General features: G+C 34.9%; 2 protein-coding genes across 4 annotated transcripts in view; both read right to left on the bottom strand.

The window, feature by feature from the left end:
* Positions 1 to 4: 4 nt before the first annotated feature.
* LOC123672707 (regulation of nuclear pre-mRNA domain-containing protein 1B) lies at positions 5 to 2,037 on the bottom strand. Of its 2 annotated transcripts, none has more exons than XM_045606953.1 (6): positions 1,771 to 2,037; positions 1,476 to 1,709; positions 1,319 to 1,422; positions 1,058 to 1,253; positions 827 to 1,002; positions 5 to 260 (listed from the first exon to the last, which is right to left on the bottom strand). In XM_045606953.1, exons 1-6 carry the CDS (start codon positions 1,919 to 1,921, stop codon positions 114 to 116), a joined length of 1,008 nt encoding a protein of 335 aa, XP_045462909.1. In that variant the 5' UTR covers positions 1,922 to 2,037; the 3' UTR covers positions 5 to 113. The 2 variants fall into 2 exon arrangements, with proteins under 2 accessions (XP_045462909.1, XP_045462908.1); XM_045606952.1 differs by having other exon boundaries at positions 1,319 to 1,428; positions 1,771 to 2,035.
* A 2,598-nt stretch (positions 2,038 to 4,635) lies between these two features.
* Positions 4,636 to 25,078, bottom strand: part of LOC123672704 (C-type lectin 37Db) — a 30,589-nt gene continuing 10,146 nt past the window's right edge. Inside the window, exons 2-5 of one of the 2 annotated variants that reach the window (XM_045606946.1) lie at positions 24,177 to 24,452; positions 10,904 to 11,007; positions 9,958 to 10,066; positions 4,636 to 5,027 (exon numbers count right to left, since the gene is read on the bottom strand). In XM_045606946.1, the coding sequence (XP_045462902.1) occupies positions 4,783 to 5,027; positions 9,958 to 10,066; positions 10,904 to 11,007; positions 24,177 to 24,452 (734 nt within the window). In that variant the 3' untranslated portion in view covers positions 4,636 to 4,782. Of the gene's footprint in view, positions 5,028 to 9,957; positions 10,067 to 10,903; positions 11,008 to 16,487; positions 16,645 to 24,176; positions 24,453 to 25,078 lie in introns of those variants that run through there. The other variant, XM_045606947.1, reaches the window with a different exon arrangement.

Below are 25,078 nucleotides of genomic sequence, written 5' to 3'. Positions count from 1 at the left end.
GGAATAACGACAAACAATTTGATTTTATTGCTTTTTTTGTAGTTTTACAAATTAAACAATTATATTTTCTACTATAACTTAATCAAAATAAAATAGTGGATTGAGAGAACATCTTACTGCATAAAAAGATTTTCTGCGGAGGGTAGAGGTTGTAAACCTCCCGTAACATCTGGCAGTTGAGTTAGATCAGGCAGGTTTTGTATATGAGCTCTTAGTTCTTGTCTTACATTGTATACTTTGGCAAGTTTCTCTTGATATTCCTGAGGAAAAAAGTTAAAATTAATTTTTATTACAGTCAAGTAGTACAAAAATAACAAAAATAGTGTTGTGAAGTCATGAGCTTTTGTGTGCTTGTTCAAATTTGTACTTATGTAAGTTTTATATGAAGTTGTTGATGAACCTTTGAACCCTCATTTTATAATCGAAAAGTGGATTTGCGATTGACCGTATATATAATTTTCGAAAAGACATGCCACGAAAACAAAAAATGACGTTTATCGCTTTTTTAAAGAATTTTCTTTAGGAAAAAAAAAAACATATAAAACAATAAATGTTGTCTTGAAAGGTTCAATTTATCATTTTTCAATATATGCCGTTCAAACCTGTCTGTTTCGAATGAAATTGTTATTTTTATTGAAATTCACATATGTTTTTAAAATAAATGCTTATTTTTTTTGTATCTTGGCATTTTTTTGACTCTCCCTCAAAATAACCAAAAAATTTGAATGATATTAATAATTAGTTAGTAGCAGTAAAATTTGGTCACTTCTAATTCAACAGATAACTTAAACTAAATGAATATTTCCAATTAGTCATAAATATTCACCTCTAATTTTTGTTCAGCTTGTGCTAATAATTCTTGTTGTAGCTCTAAAAAATCCCTCAACATAGAAGAAACTTTTTTTCTATGTTCCATTTCTGTTGATAGTCTTTCATTGTAAGAATTCAATAGACAGACAGCTTCGTTCACTTGAACTGTCAATTTGTCAGCTTCAACGCGATCTGAAAAGAGTCGATTAACAATATTGTTCTTTCTAACAATAATCCGATATTTTACCTTCAATTTTAGAAAGCAATGATACTTCTGCCACTTCTTTAGGAAGTTGTGCAATTCGTTGTCTCACAACTTCATCAGCTGAGGCTATGTTACATTCTAAATCCCGAATTGCTTTAATTAACTCTTCAGGTTCTGGTGGATCGCCCGCTGGAGTATGAGGACTCAATTGGACATGTGTTTCTAGTTTACCATCAACCTTTCCAAAAGAAATAGGGTACAATCAATAATAATTGATTTTAATTTGTGGGAAAGATATCATACCTCAACCAATACTTCATTTTCTGATTTTTTTCTTTCTCTGCCGGGACTTGTTCCTTTTTTATTGTTAGATTTACTCTTTTTCTTCGGAGGTTGGCCCTCTACACCTAAAACTAACTTTCAGAGTAATTTAATTAGTAATTTGAGATATTGTTCTTACGTAGTGCATGTCTGAATTCCGTAATTTTCAGTTTATTATAGATCTCCCTATCCGTCCAAATACCTAATAGCCTTTCTAGTGAATTTACAGTTTTTTCATCACATTCTGACATATGTTCGAATGCTTTAATCAAAACTGAAGCGAATTCTTCGCCATATTCGGGCCCCTTCTTTCTACTATTTTGTATAACATCGTTTGCCAAGTACATATGAGTTAGTTTTTTGGAATCTTTAGCTATAAGCAAGGAAATAAATATATAATGAAGTTTATTTCCTTCATTATCAATATTATTTACCTTTCAGCAACTCCCTGAACCATATTTTAACTATTGTGGCGTAATGTTTTCGATGATGAATTAGCCATAATGATAAAGTCTGAATACTCTGTGATGAATTGTTTAAATCAGCTAACTTTTTCACAAAAGCACTCTCTGTGAAACCTGACATTATTGTGGTCTATTTTTATTAAAAGTGCCACAATTGAAATTGTAAATAGAACTTTCGGTAAAATTGACAACTTATATAAACATAACCTTGCAGTTAATCGGGGTTCGGTTCGGGATGCATAGAAAACCATCAAAATCACCATAGACGTAGACTGTATCAAGCAGACTGTTTAACGGAAACACCCGAACGCCCTGACCATTGGCGTGCGGCGCGATAAAGATTTCTTATTAAAATATTCAATAGATCGTATACATATTTCAGATGTGGGTTCCATATAATATTGAGAGTATACGTTAAAAGGAAGATTGATTCACCATAAACCGTCTAATTTGAAAAAATTATAGCTCCAAGAATTTTTTTCTGGAATCCAACCATATTTGGAATATAGATTACTTATATCATATATTATGTGAATACTAATTACTAATATCGTTGTGCTCCAGAAAATATTCTTGAAGATATAGGTAAGTTTTTTAAATTAGATGGATAATAATTTGAATATAAGTGTTGCTAAATATCCCGCGATCTAAAGAAAGTTAATCTTTCCTTTGACGTAAACTCTCGATACTATACGGATCTAGTGAATATTCCAATCAGAAATCATTATTCTGCCGCACGCCAATGGTTAGGGTGTTCGGATATTTTCGTCAAACAAGCTGCTAAGTTCACACCCTTGAAAATAAAGGGCTTTTGAGGCGTAATCTAATCAGTTTTTGTATAATTTTTTAAAATTCATGGCTTCAGGAAAAGAAAGACAAGTTCATTAAGATTTTTATTAACAGTTCATTTTACAAACTTATCACTATAAGATTTACACCTTTCATTCATACTTACATGAGAATTGAGAAGAATAATGAAAGAGTTATCTACAAGAGCTTAATCTGTATCACATTTTATTCATCAGCAATTCACATCTAGATATCACATTATTCTACGTAAAGTTTGAAGTTATACTGCAAAAAAAATTGGATTGGTTAAAAGCAGAATTGGTTCTGCAATGACTAGACAAGTAAGGTGGTATTCATTATGTTTCGGTGTAGTGCTTCTTCATTTGTTCTTCAATTGTCATTTTGCAAAGATATGAGAATATTTTTCACTGATGGAAATTCCACTTGACTATGATTTAATTAATACGTTGATTTCCTATACTGCTTTTGAGGAAATTCATCAGTGAATTTATTTTTAATTATCTAATATTGCTATAATATTCAGATTAAAAAAGTGCGTTTAAAGCACTATCAGGGACAATCCATCGGAATTAGAGTATATGAAATTTTAGCACAATCGTAGATCTTACTCATCCATATTTGTTTTTGAGTTTTCTTTGAATATACAGGGTGTTCCGCGAGGACAACCAAATTGATGAATCAAGGACATTCGGTATTAGACCAGTACCATTAGTCAACAGCTCCACTGCTTCAGATGGACAGGGTGATTTTTGATTTTTTTAAATAAGTTGGAATCTGATGGACTTCTTGCAGGACTAAACGGCTAGATGACAGTATTAAATAATCCAAGAATATAAAAGGGTTTAGAGCGGTTATATTGGCAGCACTGTGTTTTATTTTTGACTTTTTTTATGTCATTTGTGTTCAGTAGGTTATGTTATTTAATTATGGAAATATACACGCTCCAACAACGTTTAAAAATTTGTTTAATTGCTTCATCAAAATCAGTGGTCATCTGTGAATACTGAGAGGAATTTGAGAATAATTCTTGGATGACATTATTCAGTTAATTGACAAATTTGTCTAGAATACGATGAATAGTGAGTCAATTATTATGTAACTGTATTGATAAGAATAAATATAAATACTCTTAATTTTCAAAGATTTTAATTAATTCCACAAATGTTTCACCGTCTTAGCGGCTTTATCAAGAATTGGTTACATTGCAAAGCGCAATGTAATGTAATGCAATTTGCAATGTAGTGCAATGTAATGTAATGCAATTTGCAATGTAGTGCAATGTAATGTAATGCAATTTTAAATGTAGTGCAATGTAATGTAATGCATTTTGAAATGTAGTGCAATGTAATGTAATGCAATTAGAAATGTAGTGCAATGTAATGTAATGCAATTTGCAATGTAATGTAATGTAATTTGCAATGAAGTGCAATGTAATGTAATGCAATTTGCAATGAAGTGCAATGTAACCAATTCTTGATAAAGCCGCTAAGACGGTAAAACAATTGTCGAATAAAATCTGTGAAAATAAAGCGTGATATTTATTTTATCAAATCGATATGAATTTCTATCCTGTAAAGATTGAATCTATTAAGTATCAAATAACTTTGAAATATCATTCATGAATTTTCTGAAATTTATCTCAGTATTCTCAAATGAGCACTGATTTCGATATCATAAAAAATGTCAAAACTTTGTTGAAGCCTGTACCTTCCTTTTATCAAATGACCTACTGAACACAGATGTCCAAAATAATATTATGAGGTATTAGATTGGAGAAACTGCCATAATTTGTCCAAAAACTTGAGTAACGAAAAAACTATCATCTAGCCCATCATATTGTAAAGTAATTGAGATAAATAAGAGTTAGCGGTTTGAACACAAAAAAGACGAAAATAGAATAACAATAAATGTGTAGAATTATGGTTTTTTCAGTTTCAAAATAAGCTTCGATGATCTTCAACTGAAGCGAGACCAAGAATACAAATATAAAACAACACTATAGTTTCAATTTTTTTTTCTTTTCGACTTGCTCAAATACCTTCCCCTCTCCGTCAAACTACCACCACAAACTAGTTTGAATCCTTCCTGGTCCTTCTATAGCAGATTTTCAAAAAACGTATACACGAGATTAGTATCACAAAGTTCCACATTGTCCACCTCTTGTTTTTTTTTTCACTGCACTTCACAAACGAAGTATGTCTCGAACGAGCATGGTGAATCGTTCCATTTCAGACCTCGTCCATCCCTGTTCCAGAGCTCCAGGCAGTTTTCTTCCTCTCCATTTTCGTACTGGAAGTTGTTAGGTTCCCCAGCGTTCCAATTGGTGAAGGTCACCGGTCTTCCTGTGGCCATCCAGAAAAACTTCCCTTCATCGGCTAAGTCGGTTCCAGACGTCCAGAAATGTTCGTTTCCAAATCCTGGAAGAATTAGGAATATAGAATGTTAGTTGATAAGTTCGACTTATTTCAGGGGAGCTGAAGATTTTTTTGAAAACCAACAATTTATTTATCTTACTCTTTCTAAAGAAGAATGGTACGCCACTGAGATATTTCAAATGAAAAATGATTTTTGATTTGCTCGTTCAATTTGTGACCAAAAATCTCTTATGCCTCTTTTTCTTTGGGACGCAGTTTTTATGCAAAAAAAATAAACATCTCAACTTTAATGATACAGTATCAAGAACTATCTGATAAAGATGATTAATATAGGCTTATAATTTTCATTCGCCGTTTTTTTCCGAAATTCGAGGCGTTATTGTGCATCTTTTGAAGCGATCCATGAATCGATCCAATTTTTACTTCTTCATAAGACCAGAAGTGCTGGTCAGTCAGGCCGTGTGCCATTGATCGTAACAAGTGATAGTCCGAGAAAGCAACGTATGGAGAATACGGCGAGTGGGGTAGGACTTCCCATTTCAACGTTTCCAAGTATGTCTTGACCACTTTCGTAACATGGGATCGAGCATTGCCATGCTGTAAAATCACTTTATCATGCTTCTCGTTGTATTGCGACTATTTGTCTTTCAATGCTCGGCTCAAACGCATTAATTGCGTTCGATAACGATCGCCTGTGATTGTTTCAGTCGGTTTCAACAACTCATAATGCACTACGCCGAGCTGGTCGCACCAAATACTGAGCTAGACCTTGGAACCGTGAATATTCGGTCTGGCCGTCGACGTGAAAGCATGGTCGGTATATCCCCATGATTTTCTGCGCTTGGGATTATCGTAATAAACTCATTTTTCGCCTTCAGTCACAATGCGATGCAAAAATCCCTTCCGTCTTTGCCTTGCAAGCAGCTGTTCCCAAGCAAACAAACGCCGTTCAACATATCTGGGCTTCACCTCGTATACGGCACCTAATTTCTGAATCATTCCCATGACTTTCAGATGTTTTGAAATGGTTTGTTGCGTCACTTCCAATGATCCTGCCAATTTCTGTTGCGTTTGACACGAGTCTTGATCAAGTAATGCCTCCAATTCTGCATCTTCGAAAACCCCCTATCTTCCACCGCCATGCTAGTTGAAACCACTCTCGGCACATTCTTTCACAAATAGCGGCCTCAACAAAGGTGTTTGAGAGCATTCGATGAGCCTCAGCCGCAGATTTCTTCATATTAAAGCAGAAAACTAAAAACTCCCGCAAATGACGAGAATTTGGCTCGTAAGCTGACATGTTTAATCGAGAATAACTTTATGATGCAGACACAAATCGACTGATATTTCGATGGCGTCATTTTTACAAATACCTAAGCTTATTGTATGACATCTACTGCCTATTTATTTCGACTACCACTTATTGTTACAGCCATCTATCGCAAAACGGCAGTAGCAAAGTATAATAATAATATTGAATAAATTGAGATGTTTTTTTTTGGCATAAAAATGAAGCATAATAAAAAGAAGGCATGAGAATAGTTTTGACATGAATCGAATGATAAATTAAAAAATGATGGACTTCGTGACGAAATGATATATTAATGTTCGGGAAACTAATGCACAAGCATCTTTATGCTAGGTAGATTTTGGTAGAAATGAAAAAATTTTCGAACAAAACAATGTTTTTTTCATATTTACCAAATGAGCACCATAAAAACATTCTGGAGACAAAGTCAAAATAATAAGAATGAACATTCTTAATACACCCTTTTATACATGCATTAACACCAACAATAAATCAGATGTTTTGTTGTGTTTTCCATTAATGAAATATGCAAAGAATTTAATAAATGCGAGTGAAGTAATGCAATAAGAAATTATATTGTTCGTAATTTATTGACTTTTTACATTTATGGGATAGGTTGGAAGAATACCAGAACCTACCGAGCGATAAAATATGTAGATACCTTGCCTCTCTTTGATATCATGAAATTAACACAATATAATTTAGATATGACAAGGGCTACAGCTGCTGCAATTACAGTTGTTGCTATTACAACAGCAATAAAAACAACAAAAAAAGAGAAGACGCCACAATTGCAATATTATAACAATAGATAACCTTGAATAGTAAAATTCGGTAAAATTGACCTTAGATTTACATGGGTTTGCACTAGAAACTGTTAATGAATCAGTGCTGTCAATCTACTTATTTAATAAAATAAAGAGGTCTCTTCATTGGAAGAATTATCACCACGCTAAAGAGGGTGCATTGAATCCCTTTGCTTACTAATTAACTTATAGAATATAATGTATTTTGATTGCATATAAGCTCATAAAAATCAAAAACCAAAAAAATATACAATATCAGACAACACAGACATAATATACTCTTTTCTATTTGAGTGAATCTTTTTCCTTTCAGCCAGAACAGGAGAGAAAGTTGTTAAACAAATTGTTAGTACTGTTCGGAATCTTTGAAACATAGTTATGCTAATCCATCCTCTTTTTCTATTACATGACCTTTAGCGATATATAATCGCATCTTTTATTGACTATAAAATACCAGATGTAACGTACGGAACCTGTTCATGAATTAATTCAGTAATGAATTTCTTTTCTCACGTCACCATAAAAGAGTGACGAAAGTTTGAATTTGGTTAGTTTGCATCTTAACTTTGAACCGACCCAAAACACCAGAATGTTAGCATTTTTGTTAGAATTCTGACCAAACTTTGCGTATTCTGCATCAAAAAGATCTTAAATCATTAAAGTATAACTCTGTGCTAAAAACTTCGAAATTTTCAGGGTTCGAATACCTCGGTTGAGTTTGTTAATTGTAAAATCAAATATAACCCATATTTAACAACTGATAAAATAACCATTCGATTTAACCAAAATTTGAAAATCTGTTGCTAAATGGTGAAACGATGGTTTTTCATTTTTATGATATAAATTGAAATTCTTTCAAAATGATGATGATGACATTTAGGCCACTTTCATTCGCCCATTGCATGAATATTAGTCAACTCATCAATATAAAAATGAAAATAAAAAAAAATTTCGACAAAACCTAAATGAGTTTGGTCTTCGATGTAATAACTGACCTCTACAAAGGCATAAAATTCTCAAAATAATTTACAGCTGATCTTGTTCTACGCTTGTTCCTTGACCTTTTTGCCAAGTGCGATAATCAATTACTTAAGCTAATTGAATTTTTGCCCGACGACTTTCATAGATAAAAGTCTAAATGTGGCAATGAACTCAAGATCGACTTCAAACTAGAAGCACCAGAGAACTATAAAAGTGAAAGCAATTTCGTAATGAGTGTCATTGAGGTTGATCACGGTTTGATGATTATCTCAGACTAGAATTCGGTGATTGTCCTGAAGGAACGCTTAAGGATAAAAATATTCTGAAAAAAGTACTAACGCCGGGTTGGAAGCTTTTGTGTAACCTTTCGGAGTTTTTTTGACATTTTTCAGTATTGTTTGTGGTGTCATTGGCAACGGGAGATTTTGACGATGCAATTCTTGTTCTGTAGTGCAATTATCGTAAGTAATTGCACAAGTGCATCAAAATTACCGATAATTTTGCATGACAGCGTGTTGTCATAAAAACTGCAATTTCTCCAAAAAAGAAAATGACCGAATGCAGTTTTTCAAAGAAAACACGCTGGAATGCGAAATTATCCGGTCATTTTGATGCACGAGTGTAATTCGGGGGAAAATTTCCAGAATGAACTGTTACATTACTTGGCAAACTGATTTAGAATGGAATTGTCATAGATTCGAACTGTGTAAGATGCATAGAAACTATGCATCTATGAACAGAACAATTATCGCAGTGCTGTTTCGCTTCCTACAATGCAATTATCGCTGTAATTTTCGATAATTGTTCTCCATATACATAGAATTTTTGACAGGAGGGAAATATTCTCTGTACTTTTTCGGTAATTTTACACTTTGGTAATGGAAACTTCTATGAGGCCAACACACTTGACAGACAAGGAGCACAAACTCCTTTCATTGGCCCAAAACCTTTCAGTGGTATAGGTAAATGCACCTAAAGGATGTTTTTTTTAGAGCTATAGAACTTTAAATTGCAATAAAACAACGATGGATCATTCGATTGACATAAATTTTATTTATCCGCAAGATAATCTTGTGGCATTACATTTTAAATATGATTTCTGGCATATGACCGCCACGGCTGGCTCGGATGTAGTCCAATCTGGACGTCCAATTTTCGATGACTTTTTCCAACATTTGTGGTAGTATATCGGCAATAACACGGCGAATGTTGTCTTCCAAATGGTCAAGAGTTTGTGGCTTATCCGCATAGACCAATGACTTTACATAGCCCCACAGAGAGTAGTCTAGCGGTGTTAAATCAAAAGATCTTGGAGGCCAATTCACAGGTCCAAAACGTGAAATAAGGCGGTCACCATGATTCCACCAGCCCATAAAGCGCACCAAACAAACAGTCAGTTTTTCGGGATGTAACGGTGTTTATACATACACTTGAGGATTAGCTTCACTCCAAATGCGGCAGTTTTGTTTGTTGACGTAGCCATTCAACCAGAAGTGCGCTTCATTGCTAAACAAAATAAAATGAACGTAGTGCGCGATACGTATTCCGCACAGAATCATTATTTTCGAAATAAAATTGCACTATTTGCAAGCGTTGTTCAGGCGTGAGTCTATTCATGATGAATTGCCAAGCCAAACTGAGAATGCATCAATTAACAGCTGTTAAATCGGTTGCCATCTCGAACAGTAATGCCAACTTAAAGTTATATACCTCTAAAAAAAACATCCGTTATAATGAAGCTATAGTTCTAGTAAAACGATCCTCACGATATTTTGCAACAGCTTTCATATAGTTCATTTTTCGACATCATATACTTGAATAAAAATTAATATAGAAAACCATTATTAAAAATTAATAAATGGGTATAAGCACTTACCGAAATCATTGATATACTTTTCCAACTTATCGTTTTCATCCTGCGATGATATACTAGCAAGATGCATGCCATGAAAGCGACAGTACTGCATAGCCCTGAAGTAGTTGGCCTTTAAACAACAAAATTCAATCAGTGAAAGAAACCAAATAATAAAAAAAAATTAAAAGTAAAAACCTAGGCAAAGCTAGGATAGAAAACATTGACATTATAACAGTTCGAAACTGGATAAAATCAATTGGACGTTTTTCCAGTTCAGAATTGATTTCGAACTTAAAGTATCAAGCAATTCTTCGGCATTGAATTGACGAAATATCATACTATGTTGGTTACAATGTTTATAGGACTTTTTTCCTTAAAATGATCCGAGGAATCTGTCATTTTTGTTTAAACCTTCAATTTAGGAACACCCTGTACAAATCTATTTAAAAGTTGTTAAAGCAGATGAACATTTGTCCAGTTCCATTTTTTACTGATTCTAAATATGTGAGACAAACTTATAAATCTTGGAAGCCTTTTCTACTTCGATCTCATTGTGAATTCAAATAAATCTCGTAAATGTCAACTTCTCTCAACTCCAAGGAATAATAACTGCAAGAAAGAGTAAAAATAACTTGATTTTTGGTCTTCCGTGAAGTTGACAAATATTTCGGTACTCTGAAATGAGATAAGCTGCAATCTTGTTCATTAAACGAAAAAACCATTAACTCCTTTAGTGATCTTTACGTTAATGTTTGGAAATTTATTACTTCTGGTTTCTTGCACAGTCGTGGTCTTTGAAGGTCTTCATACTGTTGTGACATTGACAGAGAATTTCGATCTGATGGTGATGTTTTGCTGTACGGATGTGACTCACATATATATGATACAATTTGTTCGCGATCTTTTTTTTTGGTCAAGAGTCCTTGTCATTTAAAGCTCCCTTGAAACGTCAACAATTCAGACATACCTTGAAGAATATTCCTAGATAGTACCGTTTTTCTCCAAGCTTCAAGAGTGGCATCGTCCATCTATTGGGTGCTGGTAAGCTGTCTTCTATGCAGTTGGGACAATCTGCAACAAAAATGCGAATGTAGGAAAGAAAATTTGGTGAACCTGTAGATGATAATTTTCGAGAAAGTGGTTTATGTTGAATTCTGTGCTTTCACGTCCTTGAGCAGGCATTTTGAAGTTTAAATTATAGGATTAGAACCATTGAAATCAATCACTTGACCAATTTGGACTCAGACAACGTTTCGTCTATATATCAAGACTTAATCATAGAATTTTATTTTTTATATTGATTGGCAGCTCAAGAAAAGATAATTATTTTATGAAAAACTCTCCACATTTATAAGCCACTGATGAAAATTAAAAGAACTTATCCTTTATTATTACTAATACTTAATTAGGCTTGTTCAACAACTGCATACTAAATCTAATTTTTATCTCTCGAATTTTGACAAAAATACAAGTTCTTTTCATAGTGAAGGCTACATTATAGGACACATGTTGAAATATTTCGACTAGAACCACGTTCTGATATTGTATATAAATTGAAGTGAAATCCGAACATCCTGTATATCCTTTCCTCATCATAAAACTCTTGTTTTCTACAGGATACGTTCTCTCATTCTACTTCAAAATTATGGTCAAACCCACTGATCATTCACCTTACTATTTTGGTATCCTGAAATTTAATTATTTGATATGCAAATTTGACTGGACTAATATTGATTGCTTTTCAAAAAAAGTCCCTGAACAGGTTGAACTAGTTTTGCAGAAACCAGAGCTTGAGCCGAGGTGTTGATTTGACCTCGGATGGACTATCCTAAAGACAAAGATGTTATCCCAAATTATAGCTTTGTGTTTTTCGCTTGTTTTTATCTATGAATATTGAATAGTTGAATACTTTCGGTGGAGAGTCTTCTAAAGGTGATCCACCTGTAGAATTTTTGATATTTCAATATTGCCTACAATGCCGCTCGATTGGATAAGTCATCCACAAATATCCCAAGTGGTGTTTTTCATTAAACACCGAGTGAAGTTTAGATTGAATGGAACGTTTAGATCGTCTTGGAGAGTTTACAGGAACACCCTCTATAGTAAATTGAAAATCGACATTCGAGATATGTCTCACCAATCATTTTTTGGAAGTAACAGTTAATTACTAAATATATTTTTCATAATATATGATGAATACATCATCAACATTTAAAATACAATATACGCCATTGGATCCACCATATTAGCAATTTGTTCAGCTTGTTTGGATCAGATTATTTCAATCATCGACTTAAAAAAAGTTTCTCTTTCTATTGTCTTTTTTCGCGGCTGTTGTACATAATCCTTCCATGTAGGTAGTAACAATAAAAAGAAAATTGTGACCTTGGTCATACCTACTTTCACACAAGTCAATCAACTGTTAAATTCAAAACGTCCATTCAATTACGTTATTGGTTATTCCTTACTTTTTATCAATAAGTTTCGCTCTACATGTGAGTACCTTTCTTTAACTTTCTTCAAAAACTTCCAGTTATAGTTTGATTCGATCTTATTCCTATTTAATATGGAAGAAATGAAGACACAAATTTTAATATTTACAACAATTTTTTCGCCAACACTGTGGATTTTATTCAATAATTAAACAGTTGTTTGGTATCGCTGAGATTCTTCATACACTGCGCAAAAAAATTAACGCACATTATGGAAATCTCAAATTTATTCTACAACTGAAGGTGTTCTCAATGATTATTATTTTTATCAGAATCATTAATGCATATGTTATCCACTTTCAACGTTTTTCTTCAATACAGATGTTTTTTCCCAGCAGGAATAAAAAAAGATGAGATTATCAGATTTTGAATGTATTGGCTCCATTCTGAAATCAGTTGTTTTCGATCAATTCTAGTGATCAATATTTTTTCTTTCGTTTGATTTTCTACACTCGATCGCTATGCAATGCGAAACACGCAATTTGACTCAAGAGGAATGTGCCCAAGCGGTAGTTTTGCGAGAAGACGGATGGACATACACAAGAATTGCAGAAAGGTTTGGAGTTTCCCATACAAGTGTGTCCAGAATGTTGCAGCGATTCAGGGAGATAGATATGAATGTCCGAAGACCAGGACAGGGAAGACCACGGGTACCAACTGCCATTCAAGAACGTTTCTTGAGAGTTTCTTCGTTGAGACAACGGTTTGCAACCGCTCGCCTCCTTCAAAATCAGCTTGAGCAAACTCATGGGGTGCAAATTAGCACTCAGACATTAAGAAATCGCCTCAGAGAATATGATTTAGGGCCTCGTGTCGCGGCAAGAGGCCCAGTTCTTACCCCAGCCCATCGAAGGGCGCGTTTGGATTTTGCGAGAGAGCATATCCATTGGGAAGAGACTGATTGGGAAAGAGTTCTCTTCACAGATGAGTCTAGATTCTGCCTCTACCATTGTGATGTACGTTCCCTTGTATACAGACGTCCACATGAAAGATATGCTCAGTGCAATTTCCTGAATACTACTGTTTTCGGGGAAGGAACGATTGTGGTATGGGGTGGAATATCTTTGATTGCTCGCACAGACCTAGTGGTCGTTGATAATGGAGCTATGAATGCTAATAGGTATATAAGGAACATTCTTGAAGAGCATGTAGTGCCATTTGCCCCATACATTGGTGAAAATTTCATTTTTATGGACGATAATGCCAGACCCCATCATGCGCGCGTCGTTCAGGAGTACCTTGAAGAGGTTGAAGTCTCTCGAATGGAATGGCCAGCAAGAAGTCCAGATCTCAATTCGATTGAGCAGGGCGCGTTTGGAGTTTGCGAGAGAGCATATCCATTGGGAAGAGGCTGATTGGGAAAGAGATATCAATCCGATTGAGCAGGTTTGGGACAACCTCAATGGAACACTGAGAAGTTCAGAAAATCATCCAGCTACTCTTAATGACTCTTAATGAATCCAACTCAGAGAAATCTGGGAAGGATTAGATCAGAACATTTTAAGATCACTCATTTTGAGTATGAACCGTCGTTGCCGAGCTGTAATTAACGCAAGGGGTGGAAATACCAAGTATTAAATCACTTATAAGCATTCCAGTATTTTGAAAATTGTTCATTTCTCTTCTTTCACATAAAATTCGGTGAAATCCTGAAATTTTCTTCCATTTAATGTGTCTTGTTTCGTTCAAAAACTTCCCGAGAGAACATAAAAAATAAGTTATAAAGTCAATGTAGAGTTAACTTTCATTAAAATTGGGATTTTCAGAATGTGCGTTAATTTTTTTGCGCAGTGTACTTAATTTACTATTATTTCATTGACCAATTCTCGATACACTTCTGATATGATGTTATTGTTTCAAATACAATGATGTACAAAAAGATATCGCGTAAAGATTTCAATTTGTATCTACTTATCTGCGAAATCAGAACATAAAGTTTTTTTTTATGGCACAGTCTGAGGATAGTACCAAAAAGCAGGAAACATTGCGATAATCTAGACAATTATTCTGGTGAAAAGAAGATTGTGAAAAATCGTTTCACAGTCGAGCAAATACTCTAATCGTGTACATTCCAGCAAAGAGATGGGAGTTACATAAGTGCCACCATGTAGGCAGTGTCAAGTTGGGTTACAATGTGTGCAATATCAAGTATAAATTTGGAGATATCTAGATCAAAAATGCAGCATACTTTCGTTGATATATGTCTCACAGAAATTTATGAAAGGAACTGAATTGACTTGTATGTTACGTAGGTATTACTTGATTGGTCGAAGAAGCAAGTAAAAATGAGAAACTTGTTATTCCAAGATTCGTATCTACAAAAAGGATTAAAATGAAGCTCATTATTGTTGGGAGTCTGTCAGCTCTCGATTAAAATCTACTGTGCCTGAAGTTGATGATATACAGGCGGACTTTAGAAATTTGGCATTCTTTTTGGTGGCGCAATTGATTTAAATATGCTACGCCATTGAGATTTAAAATTAAAAATCTTTTTGACTTGCTAATACAATTTGTTACAAGAAACCTATCTTGTATTTTTTCTTTCTGGGGCGGTGTTTTCATCCAAAAAAATGAAACTTGTTATCTTGGTATTGATTAAGACAAAATTTATTAAAGAAATGACAAATACGCGTTAAGATTTTTTTTGCATAAAAACGGTGACCATACAAAAAAATGAATGATGGATTTTTTGTCACAAATTGAATGGGTACAGTAAAAATGATTTTCATCTGGAAATATCTCAGTGGCGTACCATTTTTCCTTCGGGAACATAGAAATTATTATCCCAATTTGAATTTATTAATTCCCAATTTGATTTTGTTGAGTCTCAATTTGAAGTTGAAAGGGTATAGATTATCTGTACAGAGGACAAACAAAAAATAACTTTATTATTTATTGATCTCAACAGAACTGATTCCACAATGAGGAAAATAATCAAGGAAATCTAATAAATCCCCTTACCACTGGAGACTTTAACGATGGATCAAACGACGAACAGTCCAAAGTTTCCAAAATTGTTAATTCGATCGCTATGCCTTGGTTTTCTTTACCAATAGGACGAAGCTCAAAGTAATAAACATGGACATCTATGTCATTTTCATTCAGCAAATTTTGTCCCCAACATGAACTATCAAATTTGATATGAAACGCGCGGAAATGAAAACAAATCAGTAATACGATATTTCACTCAATTCACGAGTTTCTCCACAAAGAATGCACTTCTTATGTCCCATAGCGAATCAGCTTTCATATCAACTCAAAATATATTGAAATAAATACCTAAATATATCAGAAATTCAGAAAACAAATTTCGAGCACGCCAAACGACGTGAAACAACCGATGACATTAAGAGAGCAAAAGTTACCAAACCTTGGATTTCAGCAGGTAAATACAGAAAATAATAATGTGCTTATTATAAATTCGACAATTAGGAAAAATATCGGATTCCAAATATTGAAATTGGCATATTTGATCGGGAATCACTCAAATAAATATATTTCATTCAATAAAATATACATTCATAACGATATAGTAAAATAGTGGATTTGAAAATATATCACAATCCGACAACGTAATCTAACCATGTTGGGAACATGTAAAAATTGCGTATACTCCCTCTATCTATGTTTATTACTCTGTAGGACGAAGATCAACAAGAAAAAGTGATGAATCGAATTTTTTATTCTCAAATGCATACAAGTGTTTGGGAACATTACTGGTTTTTTTGTGTGCTCATTATAATTAGTTGAAAATACATCGTTCAGAATTTCGTGTGGCTACGTTTCAACAAAAATGGAAACCAAAAAAAAATTCAAGCAAAATATTGAAAAAAATTGAGGAAAGCTCTTAAATGATTTCTGCAGCATTTGAGCTCTCGTTCATCCATTTGCCAATTGTGACCTTGGCAACCACATATACATATACAGTTAAAAGATTTCAAAGCGTTTAATTGACGCATTAATGACCAAGAGCTCAAAAACTCACGTCAGCGCTTTCCAAATTTTTTTTTTTAAAGAAATCACGTCCCGAAAATCATCGAAGACGCTGTATATAGGTACCTTTATGTCCCCCAAAGCTCTGAGGTGGTCCGCCGACGCTCTTGGCCGAGAAACCGGCACCCGCGACCACAGACAACACCACGTAAACCACAAAAATAAGAATCATGCTATTTCTTTTGTCGGTCGCGCCACACGGTGAACTGAGAGTGGCCGATGGAACCACGATATGCGCCGTCCCCTTTTTGGTTCAACCGCCGACGGCGACCTTGCCCCAGGAGAAAGCTGCTCGCAGGAATCGACGTCCTGCAAGATGCCTTTTTCCGTTTTTCGCAACGTTTTCTATGTCAATATCGCTATCGACCAAGAGGATGCGTTGCTTTGGTAACAAAGGATGGGGTGATAAGGATCAACATGGAGGTGGTGATGAGGCGATGATTTGATTCGACTGATAGCACTAGGAGGTGGTACCGTGCTATACAGGGTGTTTGAGAACAAGCTAGATGACAATGTTGGAGAGTCCAAGAACTTAAATCAAATCGAATAAAATTTTATTCCTCCGAACAGTAAATACAAATTCATTCTAACGGATGTTTTTTTTCGAGGTATATAACTTTAAGTTGGCATTACTGTTCAAGATGACGACCGATTTAACAGCTGTCAAGTGATTTATTCTCAGTTTGGTTTGGCAATTCATCATGAATAGACTCACGCCTGAACAACGCTTGCAAATAGTGCGATTTTATTTCGAAAATAATGGTTCTGTGCGGAATACGTATCGCGCACTACGTCCACTTTATTTTGTTTAGCGATGAAGCGCACTTCTGGTTGAATGGCTACGTCAACAAACAAAACTGCCGCATTTGGAGTGAAGCTAATCCTCAAGTGATTTAACACCGCTAGACTACTTTCTGTGGGGCTATGTAAAGTCATTGGTCTATGCGGATAAGCCATAAAACCTTGACCATTTGGAAGACAACATTCGCCGTGTTATTGCCGATATACGTCCACAAATGTTGGAAAAAGTAATGGAAAATTGGACGTCCAGATTGGACTACATCCGAGCCAGGTCATATGCCAGAAATCATATCTTAAATGTAATGCCACAAGACTATCTTGCGGAAAAATAAAATTCATGTCAATCGAATAATCCATCGTTGTTTTATTGCAATTTAAAGTTCTATAGCTCTAAAAAAAACACCCTTTAAAAAGTTCCTGGGAGTTTTTATTGACAATCACCTTCAATGGAACTGTCACATTGACAATCTTGTGAAAAGACTTAACTCTGTGATATATTCAGTGCGTGTTATCGAAACTAGAATGGACACTACGCCGAGCTGGTCCCACCAAATACTGAGTATGACCTTGGAACCGTGAATATTCGGTTTGGCCGTCGACGTGGAAGCATGGCCGGGATATCCCCATGATTTTCTGTGCTTGGGATTATCGTAATAAACTCATTTTTCGCCTTCAGTCACAATGCGATGCAGAAATCCTTTCCGTTTTTGCCTTGCAAGCAGCTGTTCACAAGCAAACAAACGCCGTTCAACATCTCTCTTCTCAACTCGTACGGTACCCAATTTCCTTGTTTCTGAATCATTCTCATGACTTTCAAGCGCCTTGAAATGGCTTGTTGCATCACTTCCAATGATCCTACCAATTCTGGTTGCGTTTAACATGATTCTTGATCAAGTAATGCCTCCAATTCTACATCTTCGAAAACCTTCTCTCTTCCACCTGGTCAAAATCACCGTTCTTGAAGCGTTGAAACCACTCTCGGCACTTTCTTTCACTAATAGCGGCCTCCCAATAGGCATTTGAGAGCATTCGATGAGCCTCAGCCGTATATTTCTTCATATTGAAGCAGAGAATTAAAACCTCCCGCAAATACCGAGAATTTGGTTCGTAAGCTGATATCGAGAATAACTTCTTGATGCAGACACAAATCGACTAATATTTCGATGGCGTTATGTTTACAAATGCCTTAGCTTATAGTATGTATCTATACGATCTCTGTATTTTGACTACCACTTATCGCTTCAGCCATCTAGGAATTGCAAAATGGCGGAAACAAGATTGTACACCTAATATTACTGGAGACTTCAACGATAGATCAAGCGACGAACAGTCCAGAGTTTCAAAATTGTTGATTTGATCGTAACTCCTTGGTTTTCTTTGGCAATAGGACGAAGCGACGATAAAGATCAATGAGAAAAAGTGCTGAATCGTACTTTTATTACTCAAGTGCGTATACGAGTGTGAGGAAACGTGAATGTTTTTTCGTGCTAATTGTAATTGTTTTTGATAGGTTGAAAAAATAGCGTTACCCACATTCTAAAGATGAGCCACGATTATAATAAGTGCGACCTTTAGATGAATTCATTAATAATGTTACCTAACTTGATGAAATACCTCGAATGTTTGAAAACAAATTGTTGGCATGTCTGGAAGCGTAACGTGAACTTTTTTGATTAGATGTCAGTTTGGTCGTCTACGATACTTTTCTGTAATCAGGTATTTAATTCAGTTGATCAATCTTCATTATGATGGACGTATCTAATTGAAACACCTTTTGGTCCATATAAATTGAATTACGTGAAGTCACAAGAACTTTCTAACCGTCATTTTACAGGGTGCTGAATTGGTACAAATGAAAATGAAAGATTTTTCGAACAATAATTAAAAAAAGTCCTATAAATATGGTCTCACAAACCCTTTGTTTTCGAGTACCAAGGTGTTGAAGTTTGAACTAAGCACTTTTTAGTTGTAAAGGGTGTTTTTTTAGAGCTATAGAACTTTAAATTGCAATGAAACAACGATGGATTATTCGATTGACATGAATTTTATTTATCCGCAAGATAATCTTGTGGCATTACATTTTAAATATGATTTCTGGCATATGACCGCCATGGCTGGCTCGGATATGGTCCAATCTGGACGTCCAATTTTCGATGACTTTTTCCAACATTTGTGGCCGTATATCGGCAATAACACGGCGAATGTTGTCTTCCAAATGGTCATGGGTTTGTGGCGTATCCGCATAGACCAATGACTTTACATGGTCCCACAGAAAGTAGTCTAGCGGTGTTAAATCACAAGATCTTGGAGGCTAATTCACAGATCCAAAACGTGAAATTAGGCGGTCACCAAACGTGTCTTTCAATAAATCGATTGTGGCACGAGCTGTGTGACATGTTGCGCCGTCTTGTTGGAACCACAGCTCCTGGACACCATGGTTGTTCAATTCAGGAATGAAAAAGTTAGTAATCATGGCTCTATACCGATCACCATTGACTGTAACGCTCTGGCCATCATCGTTTTTGAAGAAGTACGGACCAATGATTCCATCAGCCCATAAAGCGCACCAAACAGTCAGTTTTTCTGGATGTAACGGTGTTTCGACATACACTTGAGGATTAGCTTCACTCCAAATGCGGCAGTTTTGTTTTTTGACGTAGCCATTCAACCAGAAGTGCGCTTCATCGCTAATGGACGTAGTGCGCGATACATATTCCGCACAGAACCATTATTTTCGAAATAAAATTGCACTATTTGCAAGCGTTGTTCAGACGTGAGTCTATTCATGATGAATTGCCAAACCAAACTGAGAATAAATCACTTGACAGCTGTCAAATCGGTCGCCATCTTGAACAGTAATGCCAACTTAAAGTTATATACCTCGAAAAAAACACCCTATACAATGAAACTCATTGATTATAAATCTTCCTATATCCCATTGGTATACATAAATAATAGTTTTTACGCAGACCCTCAAGGATTTTCTTCATACATCACAGCTGTTACACTAAAACGCAAAAAACTACCAACTTTCCGATTTCGTCAATATTTCGAGGTTAGAAACCCAGCCAACTGTGTGATGATACAACGATACAACTCACTCGTGTTCCCAAACAAAACGAAACTACTGTACCGGAAAATTCTACAGGCATTTCATTATAACACTATCATCTCTCCATTGCCAACATTACCATAACAAATATCCCCTTGAAGCTGAGAACCTACTTTCAAGAAGGTATCCATTTCAACAACCCGACTGTCGCAGCAGTAACACAAGCAGTAGGTAGGTATAGATTTCATCGGAACTGTACCATTATTAAGACGTACTTAACCATTCTAATTATCGAAATGTGAAAGTGAAACTTCTATACGTCCGCCACTGCAAATTATGCATTATTTAATCCTATGGGCCTCTCTTAGTTGACAAGAGAGACAAGAGAGTTTGAACTGGATCTCCGTGGAGTAGTTGATTGTGAAATGTGGATATTTTTATTGATGAAGCAACTGATTGGAGTTGAAGAAGTGTTTCGTTCTAAAGTGGCAGAAATACGCTACTGTCTTGCGTAGATCATGAAAGGTGTTTCAATTAGTGCGTTAGGAATTTGATGTGAAATTAAAAGCAAACATTGCTGCGTAACAAGAATATTTTCACTTTGATCGTAAGATCGATTAATGGAGATTAAGAGAAATTTTTAAAGTTCCTAGTAATTTTGTATCAAGCTTTACATTGATATATGTATGTACCTACATTATACATACGCGAGAGTTGCCTTTTATAAAGGGGTTTTCAATAAAAAGTTCCATTTTGATATTGAAAAAAACGAGTATATTTTAAGAGAAATCATTGGATGTTTATTTCATTCTAGAGATGGAAAACGATATAAGATATAAGTCAAATATCTATGTAGTTGCAAATGCTAGGATTGCAGCAACATATCCTTTTCATGAAATTTCATCGATGCTGACACTTCTTCTGGACATGAGCTACGCACTTGAAACCTCGCTACGTTCTAGATCAGAACTCGATCTCTGAAAAACTTTTTCATTTGAGGGGTCTATGACAAATATTTTAGGAGACTCAAAATCACATTGTAATGGTAAGTTTGTCGTAAAAGGAGCAAAAACGCACTTCAACAATAACAACAATAATCGAAACAGAATGAGTAGAACTCATAAGTACACTGGATGCTTATTAATGTATAGCTTTACGAGTATTTTATTGTAAAGTTGATGTTTATCAGCTTTATGGTTATTTTATGCTTGTTTGAATCCCATATTGTATCATGAATATCCTTCAGGTGCTAATAGAAATCTTGTATCTATTTTTATTAAATTTTCGGAGCTAGAAGATAACGAGTTTCGGTTATAAACAGAAATAAATTTTCTGCGATATCGTGTATCGAAACAGGGATTAATTCGAATGAGTTTTTTAACAATTTAGCTGTATAGCTTTTCACCTTGGAAATAATATTTTATTAATTTTTTTCGAGCAGACCATGAAAATTTTATTCAGTAGATGCTGCTTTTCAATATCAATTATATAACGTGAAAGATCAAAACCTTAGTGGTCTTAAGTAACACATGAATTTTTTCAGGATAAGTATGAAAGCTGTAATTGTTTTTTTTTTCACTTGAATCAGTTCTAATGATTGCTTTAAGCAGTAGCAGAAACAAAAACCAAGTAACAGAAGTAAATTGATGGAAAGTGAGGGAATAAAGCTCTAGAATGTTTGTAGAATAATTACCGTATGTTAATTAGTGTTAATTGTGTCATTAGGTCCAAAAACATTTGTTACAAATGTGAGATATCTATTAGATAATTACCGATTACCGAAGTTTTCTTCATTTCTTCAAATTGTAAAACTAGCGAACGATCACTAATAGGCCCTTTTTGTCATTTAGAAATGAATTCAGTTACAATCGACTAAACACATTTAATGGGTAGGTTCATTAATTTTTTCTTGAATAATCGACAATTAGGTACCTTAGCTTAGATTGACTAGCAGACCATTGCAGGATTTCAAATATAGGATAATTGTGTTCTCGTGAGCTATCAATAAATTCAGGTAATGGGAACAGTTTGCTTAGTTGATTAGTTTGGTATATCATTTATAACTCAAAAACTATTTAACCGATTTTTATGATATTTGATGGGAAACTGTAGAGGAGATACGATGATGAATTTAACTCAGACTCGAATATTTGAAAAACAATCCAGACATCGAAAAAAACCAAGACTAAAACTCGAAAATTGAAAAATAAAGAAGTCGTATAGAAGGTTCATACTATATTTAACTGCAATTCTGAAAAACAGAGAAGAAGAAGAACAGAGTAGGCCAACGCGATTCTCCTTTACACATCAGGTCAAGAATTTCGTATTCTCCACTCCAAAATTAGAGAAAAAAGATAATATGTAAAATATAGAGAATAGCAAAGATAAGATAACAAGATGAACCAAGAGATATTTGCTGCAACAAGAAATTAAACATTCATTTGACGATATCGTGAGAAGATCAAAAAACAGCAAACCTAATTTCAGAAGTGAAAATCTTTGATTGAAATCATTATTTTCCTGAATGCTAAATCAGCTGCCAATTTCAAACGACTAATTATAATTATCACACCTTTAATAATAAGGATATTCGCTATACACATATCATTAAGATGAAGACTATAGTATTTATGAGGTACAACGTAGAGCAAAACCTGATTTCCATATTTTAGCGCTTTCGAAACACACGATATAATAATTGGTAACTCAATATTTGTCACATAAGCTTGGCCTAATTTCTCTATTTACTCATAAAGGCAGTAATTCAAGACTTTAATTTAATGGCATTCTCATCTAGACCGACTTTGCAAATGCGAAAGCGAATTGACATTCATCAATATTTGTTCGTTTGTTCAAATTTACGTGACAGATAAGTATAATACATCACGTATAAATATTAGTGTGTGAAAATTTTAAGCAAACATGAATGGAAGATCGGGAAAATTTTTCACTTGAAGAATATTGAGGAAACCCATCCAATATATTGTTATGAGACAAACAATGGGACACTTTTACGAGGACTTAACCCATTAACCAGCTTGAATTGCCATAAAGACTCAGTAAAGAAACAAACAGAACCGGTAGACAGAATGGAAGTTGATTAAAAAATATATCCTGTATAATGTCTTCACATTACTCCAATCCAGATCTTCGGCATACAAATCGACCTTGCATGGGTCAACAGAATCCCCACAATTACTAAGTGTACGGAATATTTATGCTACAAGATATCCTTGATATCCTGAGAGATACATTCAATAATGAATGAGAGTAAACAGAAATTGTTCACGTATAGGGTTTTTCAATAAGAGATTCCATTTTGAATAGCCCGCTATCCGAACAGACGTTATAGACGTTTCAGAGATCGAGTTCTGATCTAAACATAGCGAGGTTTCAAGTGCGTAGCTCATGTCCAGAAGAAGTGTCAGCATCGATAAAATTTCATGAAAAGGATATTTTGCTGCAATCCTAGCATTTGCAACTATTTGGCTTATATCATTTTTCATCGTTAAAAGCGTACCTCACTCTCTACAATGAAATAATAGCTCAAATTTTTCCACCAGGTCGTGTATTGTCGGCCAAGAATGTGCTTCACGATGACCTAGAAGTGCTTAATTTTTCGAAATTTTCACCGATTTCAGTAATGGTGTAGTTTTACTCGTCAAAAGATGACAGCTTGTTTCAAAATGAAACCTCTTATTGGAAAATCCTTTAGAATAACTGTCATTTCATTATCGATTCGAAATTTTGAATGATTATAATCTTTTTCTTGGTTCTTTCTTCATCTTCATCTTCAAGTTAAACCGAAATATCAGACATTAGTCAAAATAACTGTAGCTTGAAATGATCACGCAAAAACCAAGACCTGAAGTCTACAGAATTAAAAAAAAATAAGAACATGCCTTCCTCTATCTCGTTGCTGTCCTCTTCGTCGTAAACAGTCTGTACATTTTCGGACTCGCCACTTTCCAAACTCTCATTTCTCGGGACTACGTCTCTCAATTGATCTTGGATACTATCAACCGTTCTCACTCTCGCTTTTGGCAAAATCTCCCAGACTGATGGTGTTCTTGAGGTTTTCCGTCTGTGTGGGAACAATCGTTTTTCTAAATAATTCTGCAAAATCTGTTCGGTTATCTTATTTTGTCTTGCTACTTCCCGATGGTCCAATTGATATCCTGGAAATAAGATATCACCATCAGATTCCAGGGGAGAGGTCGATTGGGTGTTAGTTTACAAGAGCCAAGATGTCAAGAAGGTAAAGTACATAACAAAAAGAATATTTTTTTACAAATAACAACTCTAAGTCAGGCTTCTCAGGCGATCGAATATCTCAAATTTTTATCGTATCATCAATTGTTACCATCCTTTTATGTTTCTACTTTACTCATGATTATGGGAATCATAATATCAAAGCAAATGGAACAATTATTTAGTTCCTAATGAAACATTAGTAACCAATTGATAAAAGCATTATTATTATTCATTGAATCGAAGTTGTTGCAGCTCTGTTAGCCTTCTGGGAACTGCGACCAATTTGTTCTTTTGTTCTTAACCCTACCTATTCATACAAACCTAGGGAGGCCGTCGATACGGTTAATGAAACCAACGACATCCTTAGGAACCTTGGCTATTACTTCGTGAGTATCCAGAACTGACTTTCCCATGTGAGTGGTTATTAGGCTAGTCAGCTCCAGACATTTGCACACCATGTGTCTGTTCCTACCTCCTTTCCACAGAGTCTGCAGATCTCATCTGCTAACTTACTCATATACTGTACAAAAGATATTTGCACCGACAGTGT

This window comes from Harmonia axyridis, chromosome 2, assembly GCF_914767665.1.
Source record: "Harmonia axyridis chromosome 2, icHarAxyr1.1, whole genome shotgun sequence".
In the NCBI taxonomy this organism is placed as follows: Eukaryota; Metazoa; Arthropoda; class Insecta; order Coleoptera; family Coccinellidae; genus Harmonia; species Harmonia axyridis.
Note: the sequence above shows the minus strand (reverse complement) of the source record. Positions and strands in the feature narration are given on the sequence as shown.